At 34.0% G+C, this 27,078-nt stretch overlaps 1 protein-coding gene across 1 annotated transcript in view; it reads left to right on the top strand.

The window, feature by feature from the left end:
• LOC132554023 (alpha-catulin-like) overlaps positions 1–27,078 on the top strand; it is a 74,291-nt gene that overhangs the window by 11,325 nt on the left and 35,888 nt on the right. Inside the window, exons 2-12 of the mRNA XM_060218320.1 lie at positions 1,991–2,180; positions 2,979–3,157; positions 3,384–3,503; positions 3,866–3,955; positions 4,370–4,585; positions 5,037–5,243; positions 6,425–6,502; positions 10,992–11,150; positions 11,437–11,529; positions 23,633–23,818; positions 25,708–25,728. Of these exons, the coding sequence (XP_060074303.1) occupies positions 1,991–2,180; positions 2,979–3,157; positions 3,384–3,503; positions 3,866–3,955; positions 4,370–4,585; positions 5,037–5,243; positions 6,425–6,502; positions 10,992–11,150; positions 11,437–11,529; positions 23,633–23,818; positions 25,708–25,728 (1,539 nt within the window). The remainder of the gene's footprint in view (positions 1–1,990; positions 2,181–2,978; positions 3,158–3,383; positions 3,504–3,865; positions 3,956–4,369; positions 4,586–5,036; positions 5,244–6,424; positions 6,503–10,991; positions 11,151–11,436; positions 11,530–23,632; positions 23,819–25,707; positions 25,729–27,078) is intronic.

The raw sequence follows: 27,078 nt of genomic DNA, 5'->3' as shown, positions 1-27,078 counted from the left end.
TGATAGTCCATTTTACATCATGGTACTTTGATAAAATGTGGAATTGTGGTTATGGTGCCCTTTGATGATTGGCATTAAGATTGTGCAAAGATGGGGAGGTCAGAGTTCAGATGATGATTGAGTGTTTGTATTGACTACAACCTTTGGAATTCCTGTCTATAGGTATAAGGTAATGCAGTTTAACAATGTCATCCCCTCAGTGATCCTGATTAACAAAAATAGATCTGTGTATAGTTTTCTAGTCTATAGACATGCTATTCCTGTTTATAGTGTTGTTGGTTACAAATAAGTTCTTTTTTTTTCTGTTTAAATTTGTTTATCAGTTATCTGGCTCTGTATGCATCAAATTGTGTTTCTTCATCAATTATGCATATGGCTGTTGGCCGGGTTGCACATAGTGCAAATCCGGGTTATAGTATGGTGAATGTCGCGTGGGCGGGCGGGGAAAAGGGGTACCAGTGTTGTAGAATCAACTCCTCCTAGAGTTTTTGACATAGAAGCTTGAAACTTTGTAGGATGTTTATGTATATGTTGAAGATGTACACCTCCCATTATGGATTCATTCGGGACATTTTTCTGGACATCTTTGCATCAAAAATAAAAAATGGCTGCAACTTCTTTCTTCAAATGCCCTTCTTCTGCACCAGTTCTTAAAATACAACCACATTTTCTCTCTTATAACAAATATTCTACATACTCAACAAATGAAACACCCTTAACTGCCTTATAAATACCATATAACATTGCACTCATCTGGCAACCCAGCCAATTGTGGTTTTGCCCAATTTTTCTTGTACTTTCATTAATATTCAAATTTATAACACAGTCTCTAAGTCAGGTTTAAAATGATTCAGTTTGACTTCATTTTGAGCTTACTAATCTTGGATAAATTATTCCCAGATGGTATCTGCTCTTTTATGATTCCAAATTTCATAACCAGAGTTCTGCTCAGAGTTCTGCAGAGATCAGCTGTGGTTTTTATACACAGTCGGCTGTTTGGGTGTTGTATTGGGGGATGTGGTCTTTATATACATGCTGTTTGGGTGTTGTATTGGGGCCTGTGGGCTGTATATACAGTCTGCTGTTTTGGTGTTGTGTTGGGGGCTGTGGTCTGTATACAGAGTCTCCTGTTCGCGTGTGGTATCAAGACCAGTAGTCAAACCAGAAACTTTATATTGCTTTATGTAGTACTTCTTTATATAGTTAGAGCCAACCAAACCCCCTGGAGTTTCATATTATTGAATATTTGTTCCAGAAGTTGGTAGCCTTGAGTTTGTATCAGATCAATATAGGCTAAACCCAATATCTTCATCCATGCAAGATCAGAATTATAAATTGTTTTAATTAGATTGTCATTTCAAGGCTCAGAATTCAAAATTCCTCAACTGGTTCAATTCTCATCATCAATTGATGATACTACAATTTACCAAAAAATATATCAATTTTGCAAAGAGAAAGAAGACAAATATGACTATATATTCACTGTATGATAAAATGAAGAGAGATGATTAGTCAAGGTCAGATTTTATATAAATTTTTCATGACACAAAGTTTGAGATACCCAAACAGGAAGTCAACTGAACAAGGGCAAGGTCATTAATTCAGAGTCAAGTTGAACTTTTTCTTATCTTGTAGTGATAATTTGTAATGGTATTTGAAATTTGTATGAATCAAGTTTTAAGCAGCTGATTAAAGGTCAAGGTTTTAAATCAAAATTCAAGGTAATATTATTTTTTCATTTTAAACGTTGTACAAATTTGGGAAAATACACTGGTCAAATCTAAAGGGAAATCAACTGATCAGTGCTCAAGGTCATTAGATCAAAGGTTAAGGTGACTGACATGACAGATTGTAACCCAGAATTCAAGGTCATAGTGTGGTTTCTTGATGATTAGGGATGTTGGACAATTCTTGCTGTCCATATCGGTGTACATTTGGAATTTCTTTCTTTCTACAGTTTGTCTAATTTTGTATCTTTATTCCATTTCAGATAACCACTTTGGTAAACCACAAGGATCGTCCAAAGGTCACAGATAAGACAGCCAAGGCATTGATCAGAGTTGGTCAAGCTGTTAACTTGGCTGTTGACCGCTTCGTAATTGTTGGTCAGTCGATTGCTGATGACAATGACGACATCAGACAAGACATGTGTGAAGCCTGTGAAGAAGCTCGATCAGCAGGTAACCTTGACCCTTGACCTTTGTCCTCTTTCTACCTTTGAACGTTTTACTTGTGTGTAGCATGAAAAAGAATATAAAGTTGATTTTCTTCAAACAGCAGGAGATTGACATTCGAGATGTTCAGGGAGAGTTTGGTTTGGTGAAATTAACTATAGTGGACTTGGTAGGCTCTGGACCTAATTGCTCTGGGTGTGTTTTGTATACTACATATCAGCAACATGTTTATATTATATACATTGTTACAGATCTTTGTGCTTGTAAAACACAATATGTTACAAAGACTCGCAGCAATAACAGAAATTAAAGAATTGTTATTTCATTCAATACACCATATTATGTAGGCTTCACACGAGAATTGTGGATAAGCTACTGTCACTCTGATGCTGTGATGCCGAGGCTTCACACGAGAATTGTGGATAAGCTACTCTCGCTTTCTGTAATGCAGAGGCTTTACATGAGAATTGTGGATAAGCTACTGTCACTTTCTGTAATATCGAGGCTTCACACGAGAATTGTGGATAAGCTACTGTCATTTTCTGTAATATTGAGGCTTCACACGAGAATTGTGGATAAGCTACAATTACTTTCTGTAATGCCGAGGCTTCACACGAAAATTGTGGATAAGCTACAGTCACTTTCTGTAATGCCGAGGCTTCACACGAAAATTGTGGATAAGCTACTGTCACTTTCTGTAACACCGTGTTATCATTACCAAATAAAACAGTGATTTGTGTTTGCTTCCCTTTACTTGGTGAAATTCACAGTTAATTGTTTGTTTATGACCTGCTTTGTTTACAGGGATCAGTATTCAGAAACTGACGTCAATCGACCGCACGTCAAACTACTCAACTCCTAAAACCTTCACCGAAAAGACTGCAATGGTGAGGGCAGCACGTCAGCTACTGTCGGCCGTCACACGTGTCTTACTCCTCGCCGACAAGGTCATTGTCAAGCAACTGCTTCTCTCGAAGGAAAAGGTCAGTTACAAAGGTCAAGGTTATTATGTTAAGAAAAAGTAAAGGTCAAGGTCATTGTCATAAATTTGATCTGCTCAAAAGCAAAAATTCTAGATGTTTGACAAACAGATTTTCAGTCAAGAAGAAGGTCATTAATAGAATCAAAGGTCTAGGCCTGTAATAAAAAAAATAAACCCAGAAGTCTCTTTCTACATCTGTCTCAAAGGACCATCTTGATTTGTTCCAGGTACTCTCAAGTCTGAATGAGCTGGACACTGTGACCACCTTTACAGACTTTGTCAACTGTTTCAGTCGCTTTGGTAATGAAATGGTGGAATTAGCTCACTTGACTGGAGATAGACAAAATGTGAGTTATCTCCCCTAGAACTTATTACATACAAACATTGTAGGAAATTTCCTGTACATATTAGATATTTCACGGATGAATCCCCGGTCATGCAGATCATGGATGAATCCTCTGTCATGCAGACATTTAATGTAAGAAATATGATGCCAATGATAATTTTAAATGAATCAAGCCATAATAGATTTTTAAACCCAATCAGTCTGTCTGATTCTAGGAACTTAGTAGAATATTCTCAGATAGTAGGATCAGCCTACAGGAAGACTTGTTTACAGCTTGTTATGTGATTACAGTACTGAAGATATGTAACTGGCAGTAAGATCCATACTGTTGAATTGTAAACATTTACATACAAATTTTTGCAGGACCTGAAGGGGGAGAAGCAGCGTGCACAGATGGGGGCTGCCCGAGCGATCCTAGAAAAGTCAACCATGATGCTGCTACCTTCCTGTAAAGTAAGATTTGTATGAAAATAATGACATCTTCCTGACCTCATTCTCAAACTTTATCCCCACATCTGTCCATTCATTGCTCTATCCATTCACTCATTCACTCCCCAACCATTCACCCTCTTTACCTGCCCTGTTATCCCTTTACCTGTCCATTTATCCCATCATCTGTTAATTCATCACCTCAACAATCCATACATCCCTTTACCAATCTATTCATCCCCTAACCAATCCATTCATCCCCTCACCAATCTATTCATCCCCTCATCAATCCATAAATCCCTTCACCAATCTATTCATCCCCTCACCAATCTATTCATCCCCTCACCAATCTATTCATCTCTTTACCCCTCTTCATTATCTCACCCCACTCCCCTTCTAACCACAAACACTGACTGATAAACTTTCCTGTAATTGTAGACGTGTCTGCGACATCCTGACTGTGATACAGCGCGAGTCAATAGAGAAGGTGTGTTCGTCCAGATGCGACGCGCCCTGGATATGATCCATTATATAGTAACAGAGGGTGGTACCAGTCAGGTGAATGGTCACTCCTGCACTCTCAATAACGGTGATTCGGGGATATGTCTGGATAATGCCCATCACTCAACCAGTCGTTCCATCAGGGAGTTTGAGGTATATTCTTTCATTCATCAATTTTTCTTCTAAATATAATCTCTTTGTTTTTGTTTGATTTTTTATTATTGTTTCAATATTTTGAGAATTTTAATTGTGAAAGTTTTAAGTGATAAGCAATGTTTTACAAACATTTTTTTAAAATGGTGTTTGACCACTCTAGATAATTAGCTTACATTTTTATAGATAAAGGGTCTAGTTAATCAAGATCTATTAGAAGATTTCATACTCCACTGATCTACAAATGCAACATGCGGGCTTTAAATAATGTCCACCCAATCACTTGAGTAATAGTACTGAAATTTACATTATTTTTTATTATCATGACTTGTCGTGTTTCATTTGGAAATTTTTTCTGTCTAAATATATAACTCTTACAATATATAACATCTTTTATTCCTTGTTTAAGAGTAAATGGCATATTGTGAAACACTGTAAAATTGTTTCATAGGACCTAGTTGAGATGACCCGTGTGACTGGGCTGACCAGCTCCAGTTCTCCGGACAAACTGACCAGTGCCTTGGACGTTGTAGTTGAGACAGCTCAGGACTTTACGGACTCAGCCTACACACCACACGAGAACCGGGAGAAGATCATTGACACTCTGAACTGTATCAGAGCTGAATTACAGATCCTTATCAATGCTGGCCTGAACCAGGTAGGACAAACAAAATAGATCCTTATCAATGCTGGCCTGAACCAGGTAGGACAAACAAAATAGATCCTTATCAATGCTGGTCTGAACCAGGTAGGACAAACGAAATAGATCCTTATTAATGCTGGTCTGCCAGATAGGACAAACAAAATAGATCCTTATCAATGCTGGCCTAAACCAGGTAGGACTAAAAACATGAATCCTTATCAATGCAGGTCTGAACCAGATAGGACTATCAAAATAGATCCTTATCAATGCTAGTCTGAACCAGGTAGGACTAAAAACATGAATCCTTATCAATGCTGGTCTGCCAGATAGGACAAACAAAATAGATCCTTATCAATGCTGGTCTGAACCAGGTGGGACAAACAAATTAGATCCTTATCAATGCTGGTCTGAACCAGGTAGGACTTAATAAATAAATCTGTATCAATGCTGGTCTGAACCAGATAGCACAAACAAAATAGATCCTTATCTATGCTGGTCTGAACCAGGTAGGACAAACAAATAAATCCTTATCAATGCTGGTCTGAACCAGGTAGGATTAAAAATAGATCCTTATCAATGCTAGTCTGAACCAGGTAGGACTAAAAATAGATCCTTATCAATGCTGGTCTCATTCAGGTAGGACTAACAAAATAGATCCTTATCAATGCTGGCCTGAACCAGGTAGGACTAAAAATAAATCCTTATCAATGCTGGTCTGAACCAGGTAGGACTAACAAAATAGATCCTTATCAATGCTGGTCTGAACCAGGTAGGACTAAAAATAAATCCTTATCAATGCTGGTCTGAACCAGGTAGGACTAACAAAATAGATCCTTATCAATGCTGGTCTGAACCAGGTAGGACTAAAAATAAATCCTTAGCAATGCTGGTCTGAACCAGGTAGGACTAACAAAATAGATCCTTATCAATGCTGGTCTGAACCAGGTAGGACTAAAAATAAATCCTTATCAATGCTGGTCTGAACCAGGTAGGACTAAAAATAAATCCTTATCAATGCTGGTCTGAACCAGGTAGGACTGACAATATAAATCCTTATCAATGCTAGTCTGAACCATGTAAGACTTAACAAACTACTGATGGTTCACATTTAGAGCTTTAGTGCACTGTTAGATAGATATGGTACTTTTTAATTGATGTGATTTCAACCTATAACCAAAGTTTTTTGTGTTTTGTAGAGAGACCTGAATGTAAGCCTGGACATGGAGACAGCAATCCTGAAGACAGTGTCAGTATCCAAGTGTCTGAATAAACTGGTAAGTACCGTCAGCTAACTGGTCAGTATCACGAACCAACTGGTCAGTATCATAGCCCAACTGGTCAGTATCATAGACCACCTGGTCAGTATGGTAGGCCAACTGGTCAGTATCGTAGACCAACTGGTCAGTATCGTAGGCCAACTGGTCAGTATCGTAGACCAACTGGTCAGTATCGTAGACCAACTGGTCAGTATCGTAGGCCAACTGGTCAGTATCGTAGACCAACTGGTCAGTATCGTAGACCAACTGGTCAGTATCATAGACCAACTAGTCAGTATCATAGACCAACTGGTCAGTATCATAGACCAACTAGTCAGTATCATAGACCAACTAGTCAGTATCATAGACCAACTGGTCAGTATCATAGACCAACTAGTCAGTATCATAGACCAACTGGTCAGTATCATAGACCAACTGGTCAGTATCATAGACTAACTAGTCAGTATCATAGACCAACTGGTCAGTATTATAACCAACTGGTCAGTATCATAGACCAACTGGTCAGTATCATATACCAACTGGTCAGTATTATAGACCAACTAGTCAGTGTCATAGACCAATTGGTCAGTATCATAGACCAACTGGTCAGTATCATAGACCAACTGGTCAGTATTATAGACCAACTGGTCAGTGTCATAGACCAACTGGTCAGTATCATAGACCAACTGGTCAGTGTCATAGACCAACTGGTCAGTATCATAGACCAACTGATCATAATCATATACCAACTGGTCAGTATCATAAACCAGCTGGTCAGTTTCATAGACCAACTAGTCAGTATCATAAACCAAATGGTCAGTTTCATAGACCAGCTGGTCTGTATAATATTTTCACTATTTTACAGGGTATTAACGTAATAACGAAGGTTTGATTGGTGAAATATTAAGATTTGTAATATTATCAGTAGTATGATAAAATTGTAATTAAACACTGTTGTCATATTAGTCATATTGATTACATCATTAGTCAACATTCCTTTGTCTTATTTCTAAGGATATTTTGACAATGACGCTTATGCAAATTATGAGTGAAATGGTACTGAAAACTGGTATTTGTAAGCATAAATTCTTATTTTTATCACGATCAATCGGAAATCATTTATTTCAAACTAGACTTTGATTTTATGGTTGTTACTTATAAAAATAAGATATCAGCTTACATCCAAATTGTCAACTTTTATGATTTCTTAAGATTTTGTTATTGCTTTTAAGATAAAAATTGCAAATAATTTTGACTCCTCAAAACAAACAGCTAAATGCATGGTCACGAGTCGGTAACAAATCGGAATATTTTCACACCTTGTCTCCTATAGCATTGTTACAGCTTTTAATCTAAGTTCATTGGAGTTATCTCCCTTAGATAGCCTCTTCATGTAGGAAAGAAATTTACCATAATGTTTTATAAAGGAAGATTAAATGAAGTTTATTGGTGAATTTTTTTTTTGTTGTTTTTTGGTTGGGGGTAGGGGGTGGGGGTTGGGGTTGGGGGTTGGGGTAGGGGGTTGGGGTAGGGGGTTGGGGGTGGGGGTTGGGGGTAGGGGGTTGGGGTAGGGGGTTGGGGGTGGGGGTTGGGGGTAGGGGGTTGGGGTAGGGGGTTGGGGTAGGGGGTTGGGGTTGGGGGTTGGGGGTTGGGGGTATGGGGTGGGGGGTTGGGGTAGGGGGTTGGGGTAGGGGGTTGGGGGTGGGGGTTGGGGTTGGGGGTAGGGGGTTGGGGTAGGGGGTTGGGGGTGGGGGTTGGGGGTTGGGGGTATGGGGTGGGGGGTTGGGGTAGGGGGTTGGGGTAGGGGGTTGGGGGTGGGGGTTGGGGGTTGGGGTTGGGGGTAGGGGGTTGGAGTAGGGGGTTGGGGGTGGGGGTTTGGGGTTGGGGGTAGGGGGTTGGGGTAGGGGGTTGGGGGTGGGGTTGGGGGGTGGGGGGTACTATTTCCACAATTCGTTCCTTAGTTTTCTTTCAGTATTAATTTTTATAATAATAAGTAATTCTTTTTGTTTCTCTTATTAATCAAGTTTAATCAGAGATCAGATGTTTGGCTTGTCAAACCTGATTTTTCCTACGATTTGATCCTTATAACATCAGAACTATCTTATATATTGAGATTGATAATAGGCCAAAAAAATGATTGAAGAAATAGTATGTTATCGATGATTAATGATGTTTTACCTTAAAGTGTACCCTGAGAGGTCAGCTATGTTGACCTTGAAAAATAGTTCTGCACATAAAATACACTATGCCGAAAACGCGAATGCCGTGGAATGTTCCGTTACTGAGAAATTGCGACTTTTCTGAAAAACACACCTTTGGCTGAGAGGCGTTGACCTCGTTTTCGGGCACCCAAACCTGTGACGTCATAAGTTCAACGCTTTTGTTGATGCAGCCGTATTGTCTTTACTGTGCTACATGTGATTGTGATCTATTTTGGGATTTTCCGTGGTAATTTCTTTGTTTATTTACGTGAAAGTACTTCACATCTTCGCAATATCTAAGGTAGTGAACGAGGGGTCGGTGAATTAGCGCTTAAATCTGCTAAAATGGCTTCCTATCGAGGAGGGAAGCGGTGTGTATGGTTGTCCTAACACTAACACGGATGGGGTGTCGATGCATGACGTCGATAAATAAAACTGATTGTTGATTAAATAAAAGTATATTTGTTAGGTTGATATTTTGTTATTAATTCTACAACTAAACATTTTAAATTGATAGGCTAGCCTATGACTTGGGCGGTCATAGGAATATTATTTCTTCGTAATCGTGAACGCCTAATACTCGGAGAAGTCCTAGTCGTGAATGGGTCACGGGAATTTTCACCCCGAGAATTTTCATACTACTATTATATAGTATAGAATAGAATTATTAGAATTTATAGAATAGGTTATGTGTGTATGTTGTTTGTATAAGGTGTATTTGGTTTTTAGATTTTCCAGCAAACGATGTTGTTTAGTTATTAATTTTGCGATCGTAAAAATAACAATTGTGACACCTGTGAGGCGACACGCCTGTCGGCTAACAACAGACGCGTACCAGTGCTAGGGTAAAAACCAGTCAAATAATTGTTTAAACTTCTAAAACATCAAATTTTTATTATTAACACAGCGGAGGGTGTTATAATTGGTTGTTGACACCCTATGTATATATATCCATAGTGCTACGAAAATTCCCTGGAAAGAAAAATTCCCCTCTGACGAAACTTCTTCGGTAAGAAAATTCCCGACACCTCGTGAATGTATGCATAGTCTTGCACAAACGCGATTTCCCGACGTCAGAAATTGTTGATCGAGACTTGAAGATAGTAAAATTAGTCCAAAACCACACCCAATTTTATTTTGTTTCTTTGAAACGACAATTCACTGTTTGACTACTTTCACGACTACTGGTGAGACCCAGTGAAGTACGTGCCAATCTATGTTGCCCAAGCGATCGTCACTTTTCGAAGGGTCATTTTCCTCCTCACTGGATACATCGTCTTGTAATTCCAGTTCAAATCGGTAGGGCTGGATTCCGTCTTCAGACATATCATTCACACCATAATCAGACTCCTCAAAACTCATGCTCAAATCGCTCTCAGTTGCGGTGTCGTTGTCACTGTCAGTCATGTTGAACTTATGACGTCACGAGTGGAAGAGCCTCGATTCCGCGGAAATGACGATTCGGCTGATTAGGTCTGGGCGGACAGGTGAAAATCGACAACTTTGAGCTTTAATAACTCGACACTGGGGCGACGGATTTTGACGGGGTTTTCATTATTATTATTTTTACGGCATTCTTAACATTATATCTAAATATAAAATTACTCTCAGGGTACACTTTAAACAGTGTTCAGATCATATTTCTGTACATAACTTGTTCACAGATAAATTTTACCCTAAACATTGTTCAGATCATATTTCTGTACATAACTTGTTCACAGATAAGTTTTACCCTAAACAGTGTTCAGATCATATTTCTGTACATAACTTGTTCACAGATAAGTTTTACCCTAAAACAGTGTTCAGATCATATTTCTGTACATAACTTGTTCACAGATAAGTTTTACCCTAAACAGTGTTCAGATCATATTTCTGTACATAACTTGTTCACAGATAAGTTTTACCCTAAAACAGCGTTCAGGTCATATTTCTGTACATAGATAGTTTGATAACACAGTAATTATGCAACATAGTTATAGTTTCAGCATATTGTCACTCCTATTGTCACTAACTGTCACTTCCAATCCTAGATTCTGATTGGTGGAAATATTCCAATAATTTAGTAGTAACCCTTACTGGCAGTCGTATGCTATAAACAATACCGCCATCTTTCAAAACAGGGTCATGCATGCATATACCGTCGCTATAAGCCAGGCTAGACGTAAGAAAGTTACGGGTTCAGCCTATTGTCACAGTATTTTGGAAATAGCTGTTGCTACCAACCCTAGACCCTGATTTTTAATGATGACTGTGTTGAGGTATTGTTATGGTAAGGATATGTAAACATAATATAATTACTTGTTTAGCTTCAGGATACTGCAATGGAGCAGGCATCAGAGCTGTTCAAGACCAACGAGGATCATGAGCTTCTAAAATGTCTAAAGGGGGCAGGAATCGCTGGAGAGGCGGAGAGAGTGGAGGAACTTACAGTCAAGTTTGAAGAGCATATGGAGCAACTGGAGGAGGTGAGATGTCAGCAATTGGTATATTTGGACACAGTAACTTACAAAATACTTTGAAAATAAATGGATATTCTGGTGACGTAAACTGGCTACTGAAAACAGTATACCGAGAAAATTTCTCATTTTCAATAATGGAAATAGGATTTACTTACCAATACAGCGAAAAAAAATTCAATTTAAAATAAGAAATAAACAATGGTCTTTGGCTAGAAAAATTTCTGAAATGGACAAAAAAATTTTTTTGTCAGAATACTAAAATTCTTAACTATTTTATGTTGTTGTATTATAGGTATGTAAGCTGTTCCGACACATCGCCACTACAGAGCCTCTTGTTATTGCTGCCGATCATAATGACTCTATTATTAGGACAATTGGACCACTGGTATGTACTCACAAGTCTTTTTTGTAAACACATACTAACCCCTCTTCAAACTGGGACACGTATTGTACTGGTAGACAACATTTGTTGTAAGACGTCGAGCTTCGTAAATCTGAATGACAGTTAGTCATTGTTGACCATTGGCAGTTTTTCTAGTAACAAGATAGTGCTGGGAGTTACAGTCTACCCAGCTGTTTAAATTAGTACCTGCTTAAAAGAAAGTAATGATTTAAATGACTAGAATACAGGTCTAGTAATATTTGCAGACTCTCATTCATTTGTCATCATCAGCTGTTTTGCTTGAAGTCTGATTGCAGAAGTATAATGTCAGGATACTTCATATGAACTGTGGGAATATTGTGTAGATCATAAAATCGAGACATGAATTGTTGGAATATTGTATAGATCATAAAGTAGAGACATGAATTGTTGGAATATTGTATAGATCATGAAGACTAGACCTGAATTGTTGGAATATTGTATAGATCATAAAGACTAGAGACATGAATTGTTGGAATATTGTATAGATCATAAAGTAGAGACATGAATTGTTGGAATATTGTATAGATCATAAAGACTAGACATGAATTGTTGGAATATTGTATAGATCATAAAGACTAGAGACATGAATTGTTGGAATATTGTATAGATAATAAAATAGAGACATGAATTGTTGGAATATTGTATAGATCATAAAGACTAGAGACCTGAATTGTTGGAATATTGTATAGATCATAAAGACTAGACATGAATTGTTGGAATAGTGTATAGATCATAAAGTAGAGACCTGAATTGTTGGAATATTGTGTAGATCATAAAGTAGAGACATGAATTGTTGGAATAGTGTAAAGATCATAAAGTAGAGACATGAATTGTTGGAATATTGTATAGATCATAAAGTAGAGACATGAATTGTTGGAATATTGTATAGATCATAAAGACAAGACATAAATTGTTGGAATATTGTATAGATCATAAAGACGAGACATGAATTGTTGGAATATTGTGTAGATCATAAAGTAGAGACCTGAATTGTTGGAATATTGTGTAGAACATAAAGACTAGACATGAATTGTTGGAATATTGTGTAGAACATAAAGACGAGACATGAATTGTTGGAATATTGTGTAGGTCATAAAGACTAGACATGAATTGTTGGAATATTGTATAGATCATAAAGTAGAGACATGAATTGTTGGAATATTGTATAGATCATAAAGACTAGAGACATGAATTGTTGGAATATTGTATAGATCATAAAGACTAGAGACATGAATTGTTGGAATATTGTATAGATCATAAAGACTAGACATGAATTGTTGGAATATTGTATAGATCATAAAGACTAGAGACATGAATTGTTGGAATATTGTATAGATCATAAAGACTAGAGACATGAATTGTTGGAATATTGTATAGATCATAAAGACTAGACATGAATTGTTGGAATATTGTATAGATCATAAAGACTAGAGACATGAATTGTTGGAATATTGTATAGATCATAAAGACTAGAGACATGAATTGTTGGAATATTGTATAGATCATAAAGACTAGAGACATGAATTGTTGGAATATTGTATAGATCATAAAGACTAGACATGAATTGTTGGAATATTGTATAGATCATAAAGACTAGACATGAATTGTTGGAATATTGTATAGATCATAAAGACTAGAGACATGAATTGTTGGAATATTGTATAGATCATAAAGACTAGAGACATGAATTGTTGGAATATTGTATAGATCATAAAGACTAGACATGAATTGTTGGAATATTGTTAGATCATAAAGACTAGACATGAATTGTTGGAATATTGTATAGATCATAAAGACTAGACATGAATTGTTGGAATATTGTATAGATCATAAAGACTAGAGACATGAATTGTTGGAATATTGTATAGATCATAAAGACTAGACATGAATTGTTGGAATATTGTATAGATCATAAAGACTAGAGACATGAATTGTTGGAATATTGTATAGATCATAAAGACTAGAGACATGAATTGTTGGAATATTGTATAGATCATAAAGACTAGACATGAATTGTTGGAATATTGTATAGATCATAAAGACTAGAGACATGAATTGTTGGAATATTGTATAGATCATAAAGACAAGGCATGAATTGTTGGAATATTGTGTAGATCATAAAGTAGAGACATGAATTGTTGGAATATTGTATAGATCATAAAGTAGAGACATGAATTGTTGGAATATTGTATAGATCATAAAGACTAGACATGAATTGTTGGAATATTGTATAGATCATAAAGACTAGAGACATGAATTGTTGGAATATTGTATAGATCATAAAGACGAGACATGAATTGTTGGAATATTGTATAGATCATAAAGTAGAGACATGAATTGTTGGAATATTGTATAGATCATAAAGTAGAGACATGAATTGTTGGAATATTGTATAGATCATAAAGACAAGGCATGAATTGTTGGAATATTGTATAGATCATAAAGACTAGAGACATGAATTGTTGGAATATTGTGTAGATCATAAAGACTAGACATGAATTGTTGGAATATTGTATAGATCATAAAGACTAGAGACATGAATTGTTGGAATATTGTATAGATAATAAAGACTAGACATGAATTGTTGGAATATTGTATAGATCATAAAGACTAGAGACATGAATTGTTGGAATATTGTATAGATCATAAAGACGAGACATGAATTGTTGGAATATTGTATAGATCATAAAATAGAGACATGAATTGTTGGAATATTGTATAGATCATAAAGACGAGACATGAATTATTGGAATATTGTATAGATCATAAAGTAGAGACATGAATTGTTGGAATGTTATATAGATCATAAAGACTAGACATGAATTGTTGGAATATTGTATAGATCATAAAGTAGAGACATGAATTTGTTGGAATATTGTATAGATCATAAAGACTAGACATAAATTGTTGGAATATTGTATAGATAATAAAGACAAGGCATGAATTGTTGGAATATTGTATAGATCATAAAGACAAGACATGAATTGTTGGAATATTGTATAGATCATAAAGACTAGACATGAATTGTTGGAATATTGTATAGATCATAAAGACTAGAGACATGAATTGTTGGAATATTGTATAGATCATAAAGTAGAGACATGAATTGTTGGAATATTGTATAGATCATAAAGACAAGACATGAATTGTTGGAATATTGTATAGATCATAAAGACGAGACATGAATTATTGGAATATTGTATAGATCATAAAGACTAGAGACATGAATTGTTGGAATATTGTATAGATCATAAAGACGAGACATGAATTGTTGGAATATTGTATAGATCATAAAATAGAGACATGAATTGTTGGAATATTGTATAGATCATAAAGACGAGACATGAATTATTGGAATATTGTATAGATCATAAAGTAGAGACATGAATTGTTGGAATATTGTATAGATCATAAAGACGAGACATGAATTATTGGAATATTGTATAGATCATAAAGACGAGACATGAATTATTGGAATATTGTATAGATCATAAAGACTAGAGACATGAATTGTTGGAATATTGTATAGATAATAAAGACTAGACATGAATTGTTGGAATATTGTATAGATCATAAAGACTAGAGACATGAATTGTTGGAATATTGTATAGATCATAAAGACGAGACATGAATTATTGGAATATTGTATAGATCATAAAGACGAGACATGAATTATTGGAATATTGTATAGATCATAAAGACGAGACATGAATTATTGGAATATTGTATAGATCATAAAGACTAGAGACATGAATTGTTGGAATATTGTATAGATAATAAAGACTAGACATGAATTGTTGGAATATTGTATAGATCATAAAGACTAGAGACATGAATTGTTGGAATATTGTATAGATCATAAAGACGAGACATGAATTGTTGGAATATTGTATAGATCATAAAATAGAGACATGAATTGTTGGAATATTGTATAGATCATAAAGACGAGACATGAATTATTGGAAAATTGTATAGATCATAAAGACGAGACATGAATTATTGGAATATTGTATAGATCATAAAGACTAGAGACATGAATTGTTGGAATATTGTATAGATCAAAAAGTAGAGACATGAATTGTTGGAATATTGTATAGATCATAAAGACTAGACATGAATTGTTGGAATATTGTATAGATCATAAAGACGAGACATGAATTGTTGGAATATTGTATAGATCATAAAATAGAGACATGAATTGTTGGAATATTGTATAGATCATAAAGACGAGACATGAATTATTGGAATATTGTATAGATCATAAAGTAGAGACATGAATTGTTGGAATGTTATATAGATCATAAAGACAAGGCATGAATTGTTGGAATATTGTATAGATCATAAAGTAGAGACATGAATTGTTGGAATATTGTATAGATCATAAAGTAGAGACATGAATTGTTGGAATATTGTATAGATCATAAAGACTAGACATAAATTGTTGGAATATTGTATAGATAATAAAGACAAGGCATGAATTGTTGGAATATTGTATAGATCATAAAGACAAGACATGAATTGTTGGAATATTGTATAGATCATAAAGACTAGACATGAATTGTTGGAATATTGTATAGATCATAAAGACTAGAGACATGAATTGTTGGAATATTGTATAGATCATAAAGTAGAGACATGAATTTGTTGGAATATTGTATAGATCATAAAGACTAGACATAAATTGTTGGAATATTGTATAGATAATAAAGACAAGGCATGAATTGTTGGAATATTGTATAGATCATAAAGACAAGACATGAATTGTTGGAATATTGTATAGATCATAAAGACTAGACATGAATTGTTGGAATATTGTATAGATCATAAAGACTAGAGACATGAATTGTTGGAATATTGTATAGATCATAAAGACTAGACATGAATTGTTGGAATATTGTATAGATCATAAAGTAGAGACATGAATTGTTGGATTATTGTATAGATCATAAAGTAGAGACATGAATTGTTGGAATATTGTATAGATCATAAAGACTAGAGACATGAATTGTTGGAATGTTATATAGATCATAAAGACAAGGCATGAATTGTTGGAATATTGTATAGATCATAAAGTAGAGACATGAATTGTTGGAATATTGTATAGATCATAAAGTAGAGACATGAATTGTTGGAATATTGTATAGATCATAAAGACTAGACATAAATTGTTGGAATATTGTATAGATAATAAAGACAAGGCATGAATTGTTGGAATATTGTATAGATCATAAAGACAAGACATGAATTGTTGGAATGTTATATAGATCATAAAGACTAGAGACATGAATTGTTGGAATATTGTATAGATCATAAAGACTAGAGACATGAATTGTTGGAATATTGTATAGATCATAAAGACGAGACATGAATTATTGGAATATTGTATAGATCATAAAGTAGAGACATGAATTGTTGGAATATTGTATAGATCATAAAGACTAGACATAAATTGTTGGAATATTGTATAGATAATAAAGACAAGGCATGAATTGTTGGAATATTGTATAGATCATAAAGACAAGACATGAATTGTTGGAATATTGTATAGATCATAAAGACTAGACATGAATTGTTGGAATATTGTATAGATCATAAAGACTAGAGACATGAATTGTTGGAATATTGTATAGATCATAAAGTAGAGACATGAATTGTTGGATTATTGTATAGATCATAAAGTAGAGACATGAATTGTTGGATTATTGTATAGATCATAAAGTAGAGACATGAATTGTTGGAATATTGTATAGATCATAAAGACTAGAGACATGAATTGTTGGAATGTTATATAGATCATAAAGACAAGGCATGAATTGTTGGAATATTGTATAGATCATAAAGTAGAGACATGAATTGTTGGAATATTGTATAGATCATAAAGTAGAGACATGAATTGTTGGAATATTGTATAGATCATAAAGACTAGACATAAATTGTTGGAATATTGTATAGATAATAAAGACAAGGCATGAATTGTTGGAATATTGTATAGATCATAAAGACAAGACATGAATTGTTGGAATATTGTATAGATCATAAAGACTAGACATGAATTGTTGGAATATTGTATAGATCATAAAGACTAGAGACATGAATTGTTGGAATATTGTATAGATCATAAAGTAGAGACATGAATTGTTGAAATATTGTATAGATCATAAAGACTAGACATGAATTGTTGAAATATTGTATAGATCATAAAGACTAGAGACATGAATTGTTGGAATATTGTATAGATCATAAAGACTAGAGACATGAATTGTTGGAATATTGTATAGATCATAAAGACTAGACATGAATTGTTGGAATATTGTATAGATCATAAAGACTAGACATAAATTGTTGGAATATTGTATAGATAATAAAGACAAGGCATGAATTGTTGGAATATTGTATAGATCATAAAGACTAGACATGAATTGTTGGAATATTGTATAGATCATAAAGACTAGACATAAATTGTTGGAATATTGTATAGATCATAAAGACTAGACATAAATTGTTGGAATATTGTATAGATAATAAAGACAAGGCATGAATTGTTGGAATATTGTATAGATCATAAAGACAAGACATGAATTGTTGGAATATTGTATAGATCATAAAGACTAGACATGAATTGTTGGAATATTGTATAGATCATAAATACTAGAGACATGAATTGTTGGAATGTTATATAGATCATAAAGACTAGACATGAATTGTTGGAATATTGTATAGATCATAAAGACTAGACATGAATTGTTGGAATATTGTATAGATCATAAAGACGAGACATGAATTGTTGGAATATTGTATAGATAATAAAATAGAGACATGAATTGTTGGAATATTGTATAGATCATAAAGACGAGACATGAATTGTTGGAATATTGTATAGATCATAAAGTAGAGACATGAATTGTTGGATTATTGTATAGATCATAAAGTAGAGACATGAATTGTTGGAATATTGTATAGATCATAAAGTAGAGACATGAATTGTAGGAATGTTGTATAGATCATAAAGACAAGGCATGAATTGTTGGAATATTGTATAGATCATAAAGACAAGACATGAATTGTTGGAATATTGTATAGATCATAAAGTAGAGACATGAGTTGTTGGAATATTGTATAGATAATAAAGACAAGGCATGAATTGTTTGGAGTATTGTGTAGATCATAAAGACTAGACATGAATTGTTGGAATATTGTGTAGATCATAAAGACTAGACATGAATTGTTGGAATATTGTGTAGATCATAAAGACTAGAGACATGAATTGTTGGAATATTGTATAGATCATAAAGTAGAGACATGAATTGTTGGAATATTGTATAGATCATAAAGACTAGACATGAATTGTTGGAATATTGTGTAGGTCATAAAGACTAGACATGAATTGTTGGAATATTGTATAGATCATAAAGACTAGAGACATGAATTGTTGGAATATTGTATAGATCATAAAGACTAGACATGAATTGTTGGAATATTGTATAGATCATAAAGACTAGAGACATGAATTGTTGGAATATTGTATAGATCATAAAGACTAGACATGAATTGTTGGAATATTGTATAGATCATAAAGACTAGAGACATGAATTGTTGGAATATTGTATAGATCATAAAGACGAGACATGAATTGTTGGAATATTGTATAGATCATAAAGACTAGAGACATGAATTGTTGGAATATTGTATAGATCATAAAGTAGAGACCTGAATTGTTGGAATATTGTGTAGATCATAAAGACGAGACATGAATTGTTGGAATATTGTATAGATCATAAAGTAGAGACATGAATTGTTGGAATATTGTATAGATCATAAAGACTAGACATGAATTGTTGGAATAGTGTATAGATCATAAAGACAAGACATGAATTGTTGGAATATTGTGTAGATCATAAAGACTAGACATGAATTGTTGGAATATTGTATAGATCATAAAGACAAGACATGAATTGTTGGAATATTGTATAGATCATAAAGACTAGAGACATGAATTGTTGGAATATTGTATAGATCATAAATTAGAGACATGAATTGTTGGAATATTGTGTAGATCATAAAGACTAGACATGAATTGTTGGAATATTGTATAGATCATAAAGACGAGACATGAATTATTGGAATATTGTATAGATCATAAAGACTAGACATGAATTGTTGGAATATTGTATAGATCATAAAGACTAGACATGAATTGTTGGAATATTGTATAGATCATAAAATAGAGACATGAATTGTTGGAATATTGTATAGATCATAAAGTAGAGACATGAATTGTTGGAATATTGTGTAGATCATAAAGACTAGACATGAATTGTTGGAATATTGTATAGATCATAAAGTAGAGACATGAATTGTTGGAATATTGTATAGATCATAAAGTAGAGACCTGAATTGTTGGAATATTGTGTAGATCATAAAGACTAGACATGAATTGTTGGAATATTGTATAGATCATAAAGACGAGACATGAATTGTTGGAATATTGTATAGATCATAAAGTAGAGACATGAATTGTTGGAATATTGTATCGATCATAAAGTAGAGACATGAATTGTTGGAATATTGTATAGATCAAAAAGTAGAGACATGAATTGTTGGAATATTGTATAGATCATAAAGTAGAGACATGAATTGTTGGAATATTGTATAGATCATAAAGACTAGACATGAATTGTTGGAATATTGTATAGATCATAAAGACTAGACATGAATTGTTGGAATATTGTATAGATCATAAAATAGAGACATGAATTGTTGGAATATTGTATAGATCATAAAGTAGAGACATGAATTGTTGGAATATTGTGTAGATCATAAAGACTAGACATGAATTGTTGGAATATTGTATAGATCATAAAGTAGAGACATGAATTGTTGGAATATTGTATAGATCATAAAGTAGAGACCTGAATTGTTGGAATATTGTGTAGATCATAAAGACTAGACATGAATTGTTGGAATATTGTATAGATCATAAAGACGAGACATGAATTGTTGGAATATTGTATAGATCATAAAGACTAGAGACATGAATTGTTGGAATATTGTATAGATCATAAAGTAGAGACATGAATTGTTGGAATATTGTGTAGATCATAAAGACGAGACATGAATTGTTGGAATATTGTATAGATCATAAAGTAGAGACATGAATTGTTGGAATATTGTATAGATCATAAAGACTAGACATGAATTGTTGGAATAGTGTATAGATCATAAAGACAAGACATGAATTGTTGGAATATTGTATAGATCATAAAGACGAGACATGAATTGTTGGAATATTGTATAGATCATAAAATAGAGACATGAATTGTTGGAATATTGTGTAGATCATAAAGACGAGACATGAATTGTTGGAATATTGTATAGATCATAAAGTAGAGACATGAATTGTTGGAATATTGTATAGATCATAAAGACTAGACATGAATTGTTGGAATAGTGTATAGATCATAAAGACAAGACATGAATTGTTGGAATATTGTATAGATCATAAAGACGAGACATGAATTGTTGGAATATTGTATAGATCATAAAGACTAGAGACATGAATTGTTGGAATATTGTATAGATCATAAAGACGAGACATGAATTGTTGGAATATTGTATAGATCATAAAGACGAGACATGAATTGTTGGAATATTGTATAGATCATAAAGACTAGACATGAATTGTTGGAATATTGTGTAGATCATAAAGACAAGGCATGAATTGTTGGAATATTGTGTAGATCATAAAGTAGAGACATGAATTGTTGGAATATTGTATAGATCATAAAGACTAGACATGAATTGTTGGAATATTGTATAGATAATAAAGACAAGGCATGAATTGTTGGAATATTGTATAGATCATAAAGACTAGACATGAATTGTTGGAATATTGTGTAGATCATAAAGACTAGACATGAATTGTTGGAATATTGTATAGATCATAAAGACTAGACATGAATTGTTGGAATATTGTGTAGATCATAAAGACTAGACATGAATTGTTGGAATATTGTATCGATCATAAAGTAGAGACATGAATTGTTGGAATATTGTGTAGATCATAAAGACAAGACATGAATTGATGGAATTTCGTATAGATCATAAAGTAGAGACATGAATTGTTGGAATATTGTGTAGATCATAAAGTAGAGACATGAATTGTTGGAATATTGTATAGATCATAAAGACTAGACATGAATTGTTGGAATATTGTATAGATCATAAAGACTAGAGACATGAATTGTTGGAATATTGTGTAGATCATAAAGTAGAGACATGAATTGTTGGAATATTGTATAGATCATAAAGACTAGACATGAATTGTTGGAATATTGTATAGATCATAAAGTAGAGACATGAATTGTTGGAATATTGTATAGATCATAAAGACTAGACATGAATTGTTGGAATATTGTATAGATCATAAAGACTAGAGACATGAATTGTTGGAATATTGTGTAGATCATAAAGTAGAGACATGAATTGTTGGAATATTGTATAGATCATAAAGACTAGACATGAATTGTTGGAATATTGTATAGATCATAAAGACTAGAGACATGAATTGTTGGAATATTGTATAGATCATAAAGACTAGACATGAATTGTTGGAATATTGTATAGATCATAAAGACGAGACATGAATTGTTGGAATATTGTATAGATCATAAAGACTAGACATGAATTGTTGGAATATTGTATAGATCATAAAGACTAGACATGAATTGTTGGAATATTGTATAGATCATAAAGACTAGACATGAATTGTTGGAATATTGTATAGATCATAAAGTAGAGACATGAATTGTTGGAATATTGTATCGATCATAAAGTAGAGACATGAATTGTTGGAATATTGTGTAGATCATAAAGACAAGACATAGAGTATAGATCATAAAGACTAGACATGAATTGTTGGAATATTGTATAGATCATAAAGACGAGACATGAATTGTTGGAATGTTGTATAGATCATAAAGTAGAGACATGAATTGTTGGAATATTGTATAGATCATAAAGTAGAGACATGAATTGTTGGAATATTGTATAGATCATAAAGTAGAGACATGAATTGTTGGAATATTGTGTAGATCATAAAGACGAGACATGAATTGTTGGAATATTGTATAGATCATAAAGTAGAGACATGAATTGTTGGAATTTTGTCTAGATCATAAAGTAGAGACCTGAATTGTTGGAATATTGTGTAGAACATAAAGACTAGACATGAATTGTTGGAATATTGTGTAGGTCATAAAGACTAGACATGAATTGTTGGAATATTGTATAGATCATAAAGTAGAGACATGAATTATTGGAATATTGTATAGATCATAAAGACGAGACATGAATTGTTGGAATATTGTATAGATCATAAAGACAAGACATGAATTGTTGGAATATTGCATAGATCATAAAGTAGAGACATGAATTGTTGGAATATTGTGTAGATCATAAAGACTAGAGACATGAATTGTTGGAATATTGCATAGATCATAAAGTAGAGACATGAATTGTTGGAATAGTGTATAGATCATAAAGACAAGACATGAATTGATGGAATTTCGTATAGATCATAAAGTAGAGACATGAATTGTTGGAATATTGTGTAGATCATAAAGACTAGAGACATGAATTGTTGGAATATTGCATAGATCATAAAGTAGAGACATGAATTGTTGGAATAGTGTATAGATCATAAAGACTAGACATGAATTGTTGGAATATTGTATAGATCATAAAGTAGAGACATGAATTGTTGGAATATTGTATAGATCATAAAGACTAGAGACATGAATTGTTGGAATATTGTGTAGATCATAAAGTAGAGACCTGAATTGTTGGAATATTGTGTAGAACATAAAGACTAGACATGAATTGTTGGAATATTGTGTAGATCATAAAGACAAGACATGAATTGTTGGAATATTGCATATATCATAAAGTAGAGACATGAATTGTTGGAATATTGCATAGATCATAAAGTAGAGACATGAATTGTTGGAATTTTGTAGCGATTAAGGTTAAATATGTTTCTAACTTTAATTTCTGTTTTTCTTTCCAGACAATGATGGCAGCAAAAACCCTAAGTCAGTATCCTAATAGTAAAATAGCTAGAGAAAACCTTGACACATTTTCTGATGCTTGGGAGTCTCAGATTAATGACCTGTCTGTTCTTGTTAAAGAGGTCAATGATGTATGTCAAGGTCGCATGGACAAGCCCGTGTATCTATCCCTTCCCAGACCAGGGGTGAGTATAATCATTTGTATTAATGTGTGAATGTTTCAGACTAGTTGTCAGTATAATCCTTGTCCTGTCGTGAAGTCCTAGATCAGATTTAAGTATAATTATTGTTGTCTTGATGGAATATCCATGATCAGGGGTCAGTATAGTCATTGTCATTCTGGTACAATGTCCGAGGTTAGGGGTCAGTATATCATTGTCGTCCTGCTGTGATGTCCCAGATTAGGGGTCAGTATAATCATTGTCGTCCTGGTACGATGTCCCAGATTAGGGGTCAGTATATCATTGTCGTCCTGGTACGATGTCCTAGATCTGAGGTCAGTATAGTCTTTGTCAACCTGGTATGATATCTCAGATCAGGGGTCAGTATATCATTGTCGTCCTGGTACAATGTCCTAGATCTGGGGTCAGTATATCATTGTCGTCCTGGTACGATGTCCCAGATCATGGGTCAGTTTAGTCATTGTCGTCCTGGTACGATGTCCCAGATCAGGGGTCAGTATAATCATTGTCGTCCTGGTACGATGTCCCAGATTAGGGGTCAGTATATCATTGTCGTCCTGGTACGATGTCCTAGATCTGAGGTCAGTATAGTCTTTGTCAACCTGGTATGATATCTCAGATCAGGGGTCAGTATATCATTGTCATCCAGATATGATGTCCTGGATCAGGGGTCAGTATATCATTGTCGTCCTGGTACGATGTCCCAGATCAGGGGTCAGTATAGTCCTTGTCGTTCTGGTACGATGTCCTAGATCAGGGGTCAGTATATCATTGTCATCCAGGTACGATGTCCCAGATCAGGGGTCAGTTTAGTCATTGTTATCCTGGTACGATGTCCTAGATCAGGGGTCAGTATAATCCTTGTTCGCAGATGCGATGTCCCAGATCAGGGGTCAGTATAATCATTGTTATGCTGCTGTGATGTCCCAGATCAGATGTCAGTATATTTGTTGCTGTCCTGTTGTCCTTGTGTGATGTCCCAGACTAGGAGTCACTAATCATTGTTTTCCTATTTGATGTCCCAGACCCGATGGCCATCTTGGATATTGACCATAAAAATTCATTATAGTTTCTTTCTTGAGGAGTATTGGGTAGATCTTTCTTAAATTTCATATTTAGGTTCCTGGATCTGTAGACATCATCATTTAAGTCCACATGTCTGTTCTATAATTACAGTCTGGTCTGTCTGTCTGGTCTATAGACACAACCTTGTCTCTCCTTCTTCCTTGCCTATCAACTCTCTTGTCTGTCCATTTGTCTGTTCTATTACCACAGTCTTTTCTGTCCATTGCTGGTCTATAGACACAATATTGTTCATCCATCTTCCTGGCCTATCAACTCTCTTGTCTGTTCCTCTGTCTGTTCTATTACCACAATCTTTTCTGTCCATTGCTGGTCTACAGACACAATCTTGTTCATCCACCTTCCTGGCCTATAAACAGTCTTGTCTGTCCATCTGTCTGTTCTGTTTCAGCAGTCTTGTGTGTCCATTTGTTAGGTCTATAGGCTTAATGTTGTCTGTAAATCTGTCTGGTCACATCTTGTCTGTCCATCTGTAAGGAGTAGAGACACAATCTTATCACCTCATCTCTTTGGTCTATAGAAAGTATTAAATGCATAATGAATTTGCATCCAATATTAAGACAAGTGCTGCCAGAAAAAATAATTAGGATACACGAGGAAACTGATAAGAAACAAGTATTACCGAGAGCTTACATTAGAAGTATTGGGAGATTGTATGTTATTCGCAGGGTATTATTTCTGTTTGAAAGAATATTAACAGCCTTATATAAGAAAGGGATGGTGTTATGTAGCACTGTGTGTGGTGAATACTAGCTATACCTACAGTATCTAACATACTACTTTCTATTAACGCTGCGTTGGAACACTAGGTGACACCTTCATCTCCTGTAGTAAGTACTTATCAATACATTGTGTTAGATTTACTGGTTTTTCTCTGAAATTTCCTTCTGTTTTTTCGTTCGGATTTTATGATATTGTATTTTGATTTTATATGATTTTAAAAATATTGTGTATGTATTTCATTTCTGTTACATTAACATGACTATAGTTCCTATCTATTACTATGTCTGCACTGGCTTTGTAAAGATATTGTGATAGTATATGTTCCATGTCACCCGAACTACGGATCAAAATACTGTGAAATAGAATGACTCAAATTTTCTAGCTTTTTAAGACCAAATTGTTTCATGGAAACTTGATTTCATGAATAAATAGGACTTATTTATGTAACCATGGTGACATGTATTAGTTACCATAACTACAGACCTAAAGTAGCTATGGCAATATGTATTATTTACCATAACTACAGACCTAGAGTGGTAACTATGGTGACATGTATTAGTTACCATAACTACAGACCTAGAGTGGTAACTATGGTGACATGTATTAGTTACCACAACTACAGACCTAGAGTTGTAACTATGGTGACATGTATTATTTACCATAACTACATACCTAGAGTTGTAACTATGGTGACATGTATTAGTTACCATAACTACAGACCTAAAGTAGCTATGGCAATATGTATTATTTACCATAACTACAGACCTAGAGTGGTAACTATGGTGACATGTATTAGTTACCATAACTACAGACCTAGAGTGGTAACTATGGTGACATGTATTAGTTACCACAACTACAGACCTAGAGTTGTAACTATGGTGACATGTATTAGTTACCATAACTACAGACTTAGAGTTGTAACTATGGTGACATGTATTAGTTACCATAACTACAGACCTAGAGTTGTAACTATGGTAACATGTATTATTTACCATAACTACAGACCTAGAGTGGTAACTATGGTGACATGTATTATTTACCATAACTACAGACCTAGATTTGTAACTATGGTGACATGTATTATTTACCATAACTACAGACCTAGATTTGTAACTATGGTGACATGTATTATTTACCATAACTACAGACCTAGATTTGTAACTATGGTGACATGTATTATTTACCATAACTACAGACCTAGATTTGTAACTATGGTGACATGTATTATTTACCATATGTAACTATGTGACATGTATTATTTACCATAACTACAGACCTAGATTTGTAACTATGGTGACATGTATTATTTACCATAACTACAGACCTAGTTACCATGGTTACATGTATTATTTACCATAACTACAGACCTAGATTTGTAACTATGGTGACATGTATTATTTACCATAACTACAGACCTAGATTTGTAACTATGGTGACATGTATTAGTTACCATAACT

Source organism: Ylistrum balloti, unplaced genomic scaffold (assembly GCF_031769215.1).
Source record: "Ylistrum balloti isolate Yb309-2 unplaced genomic scaffold, AGI_CSIRO_Ybal_v1 Utg370370, whole genome shotgun sequence".
Classification (NCBI taxonomy): Eukaryota; Metazoa; Mollusca; class Bivalvia; order Pectinida; family Pectinidae; genus Ylistrum; species Ylistrum balloti.
This window is presented reverse-complemented; position numbering and strand designations above follow the sequence as displayed.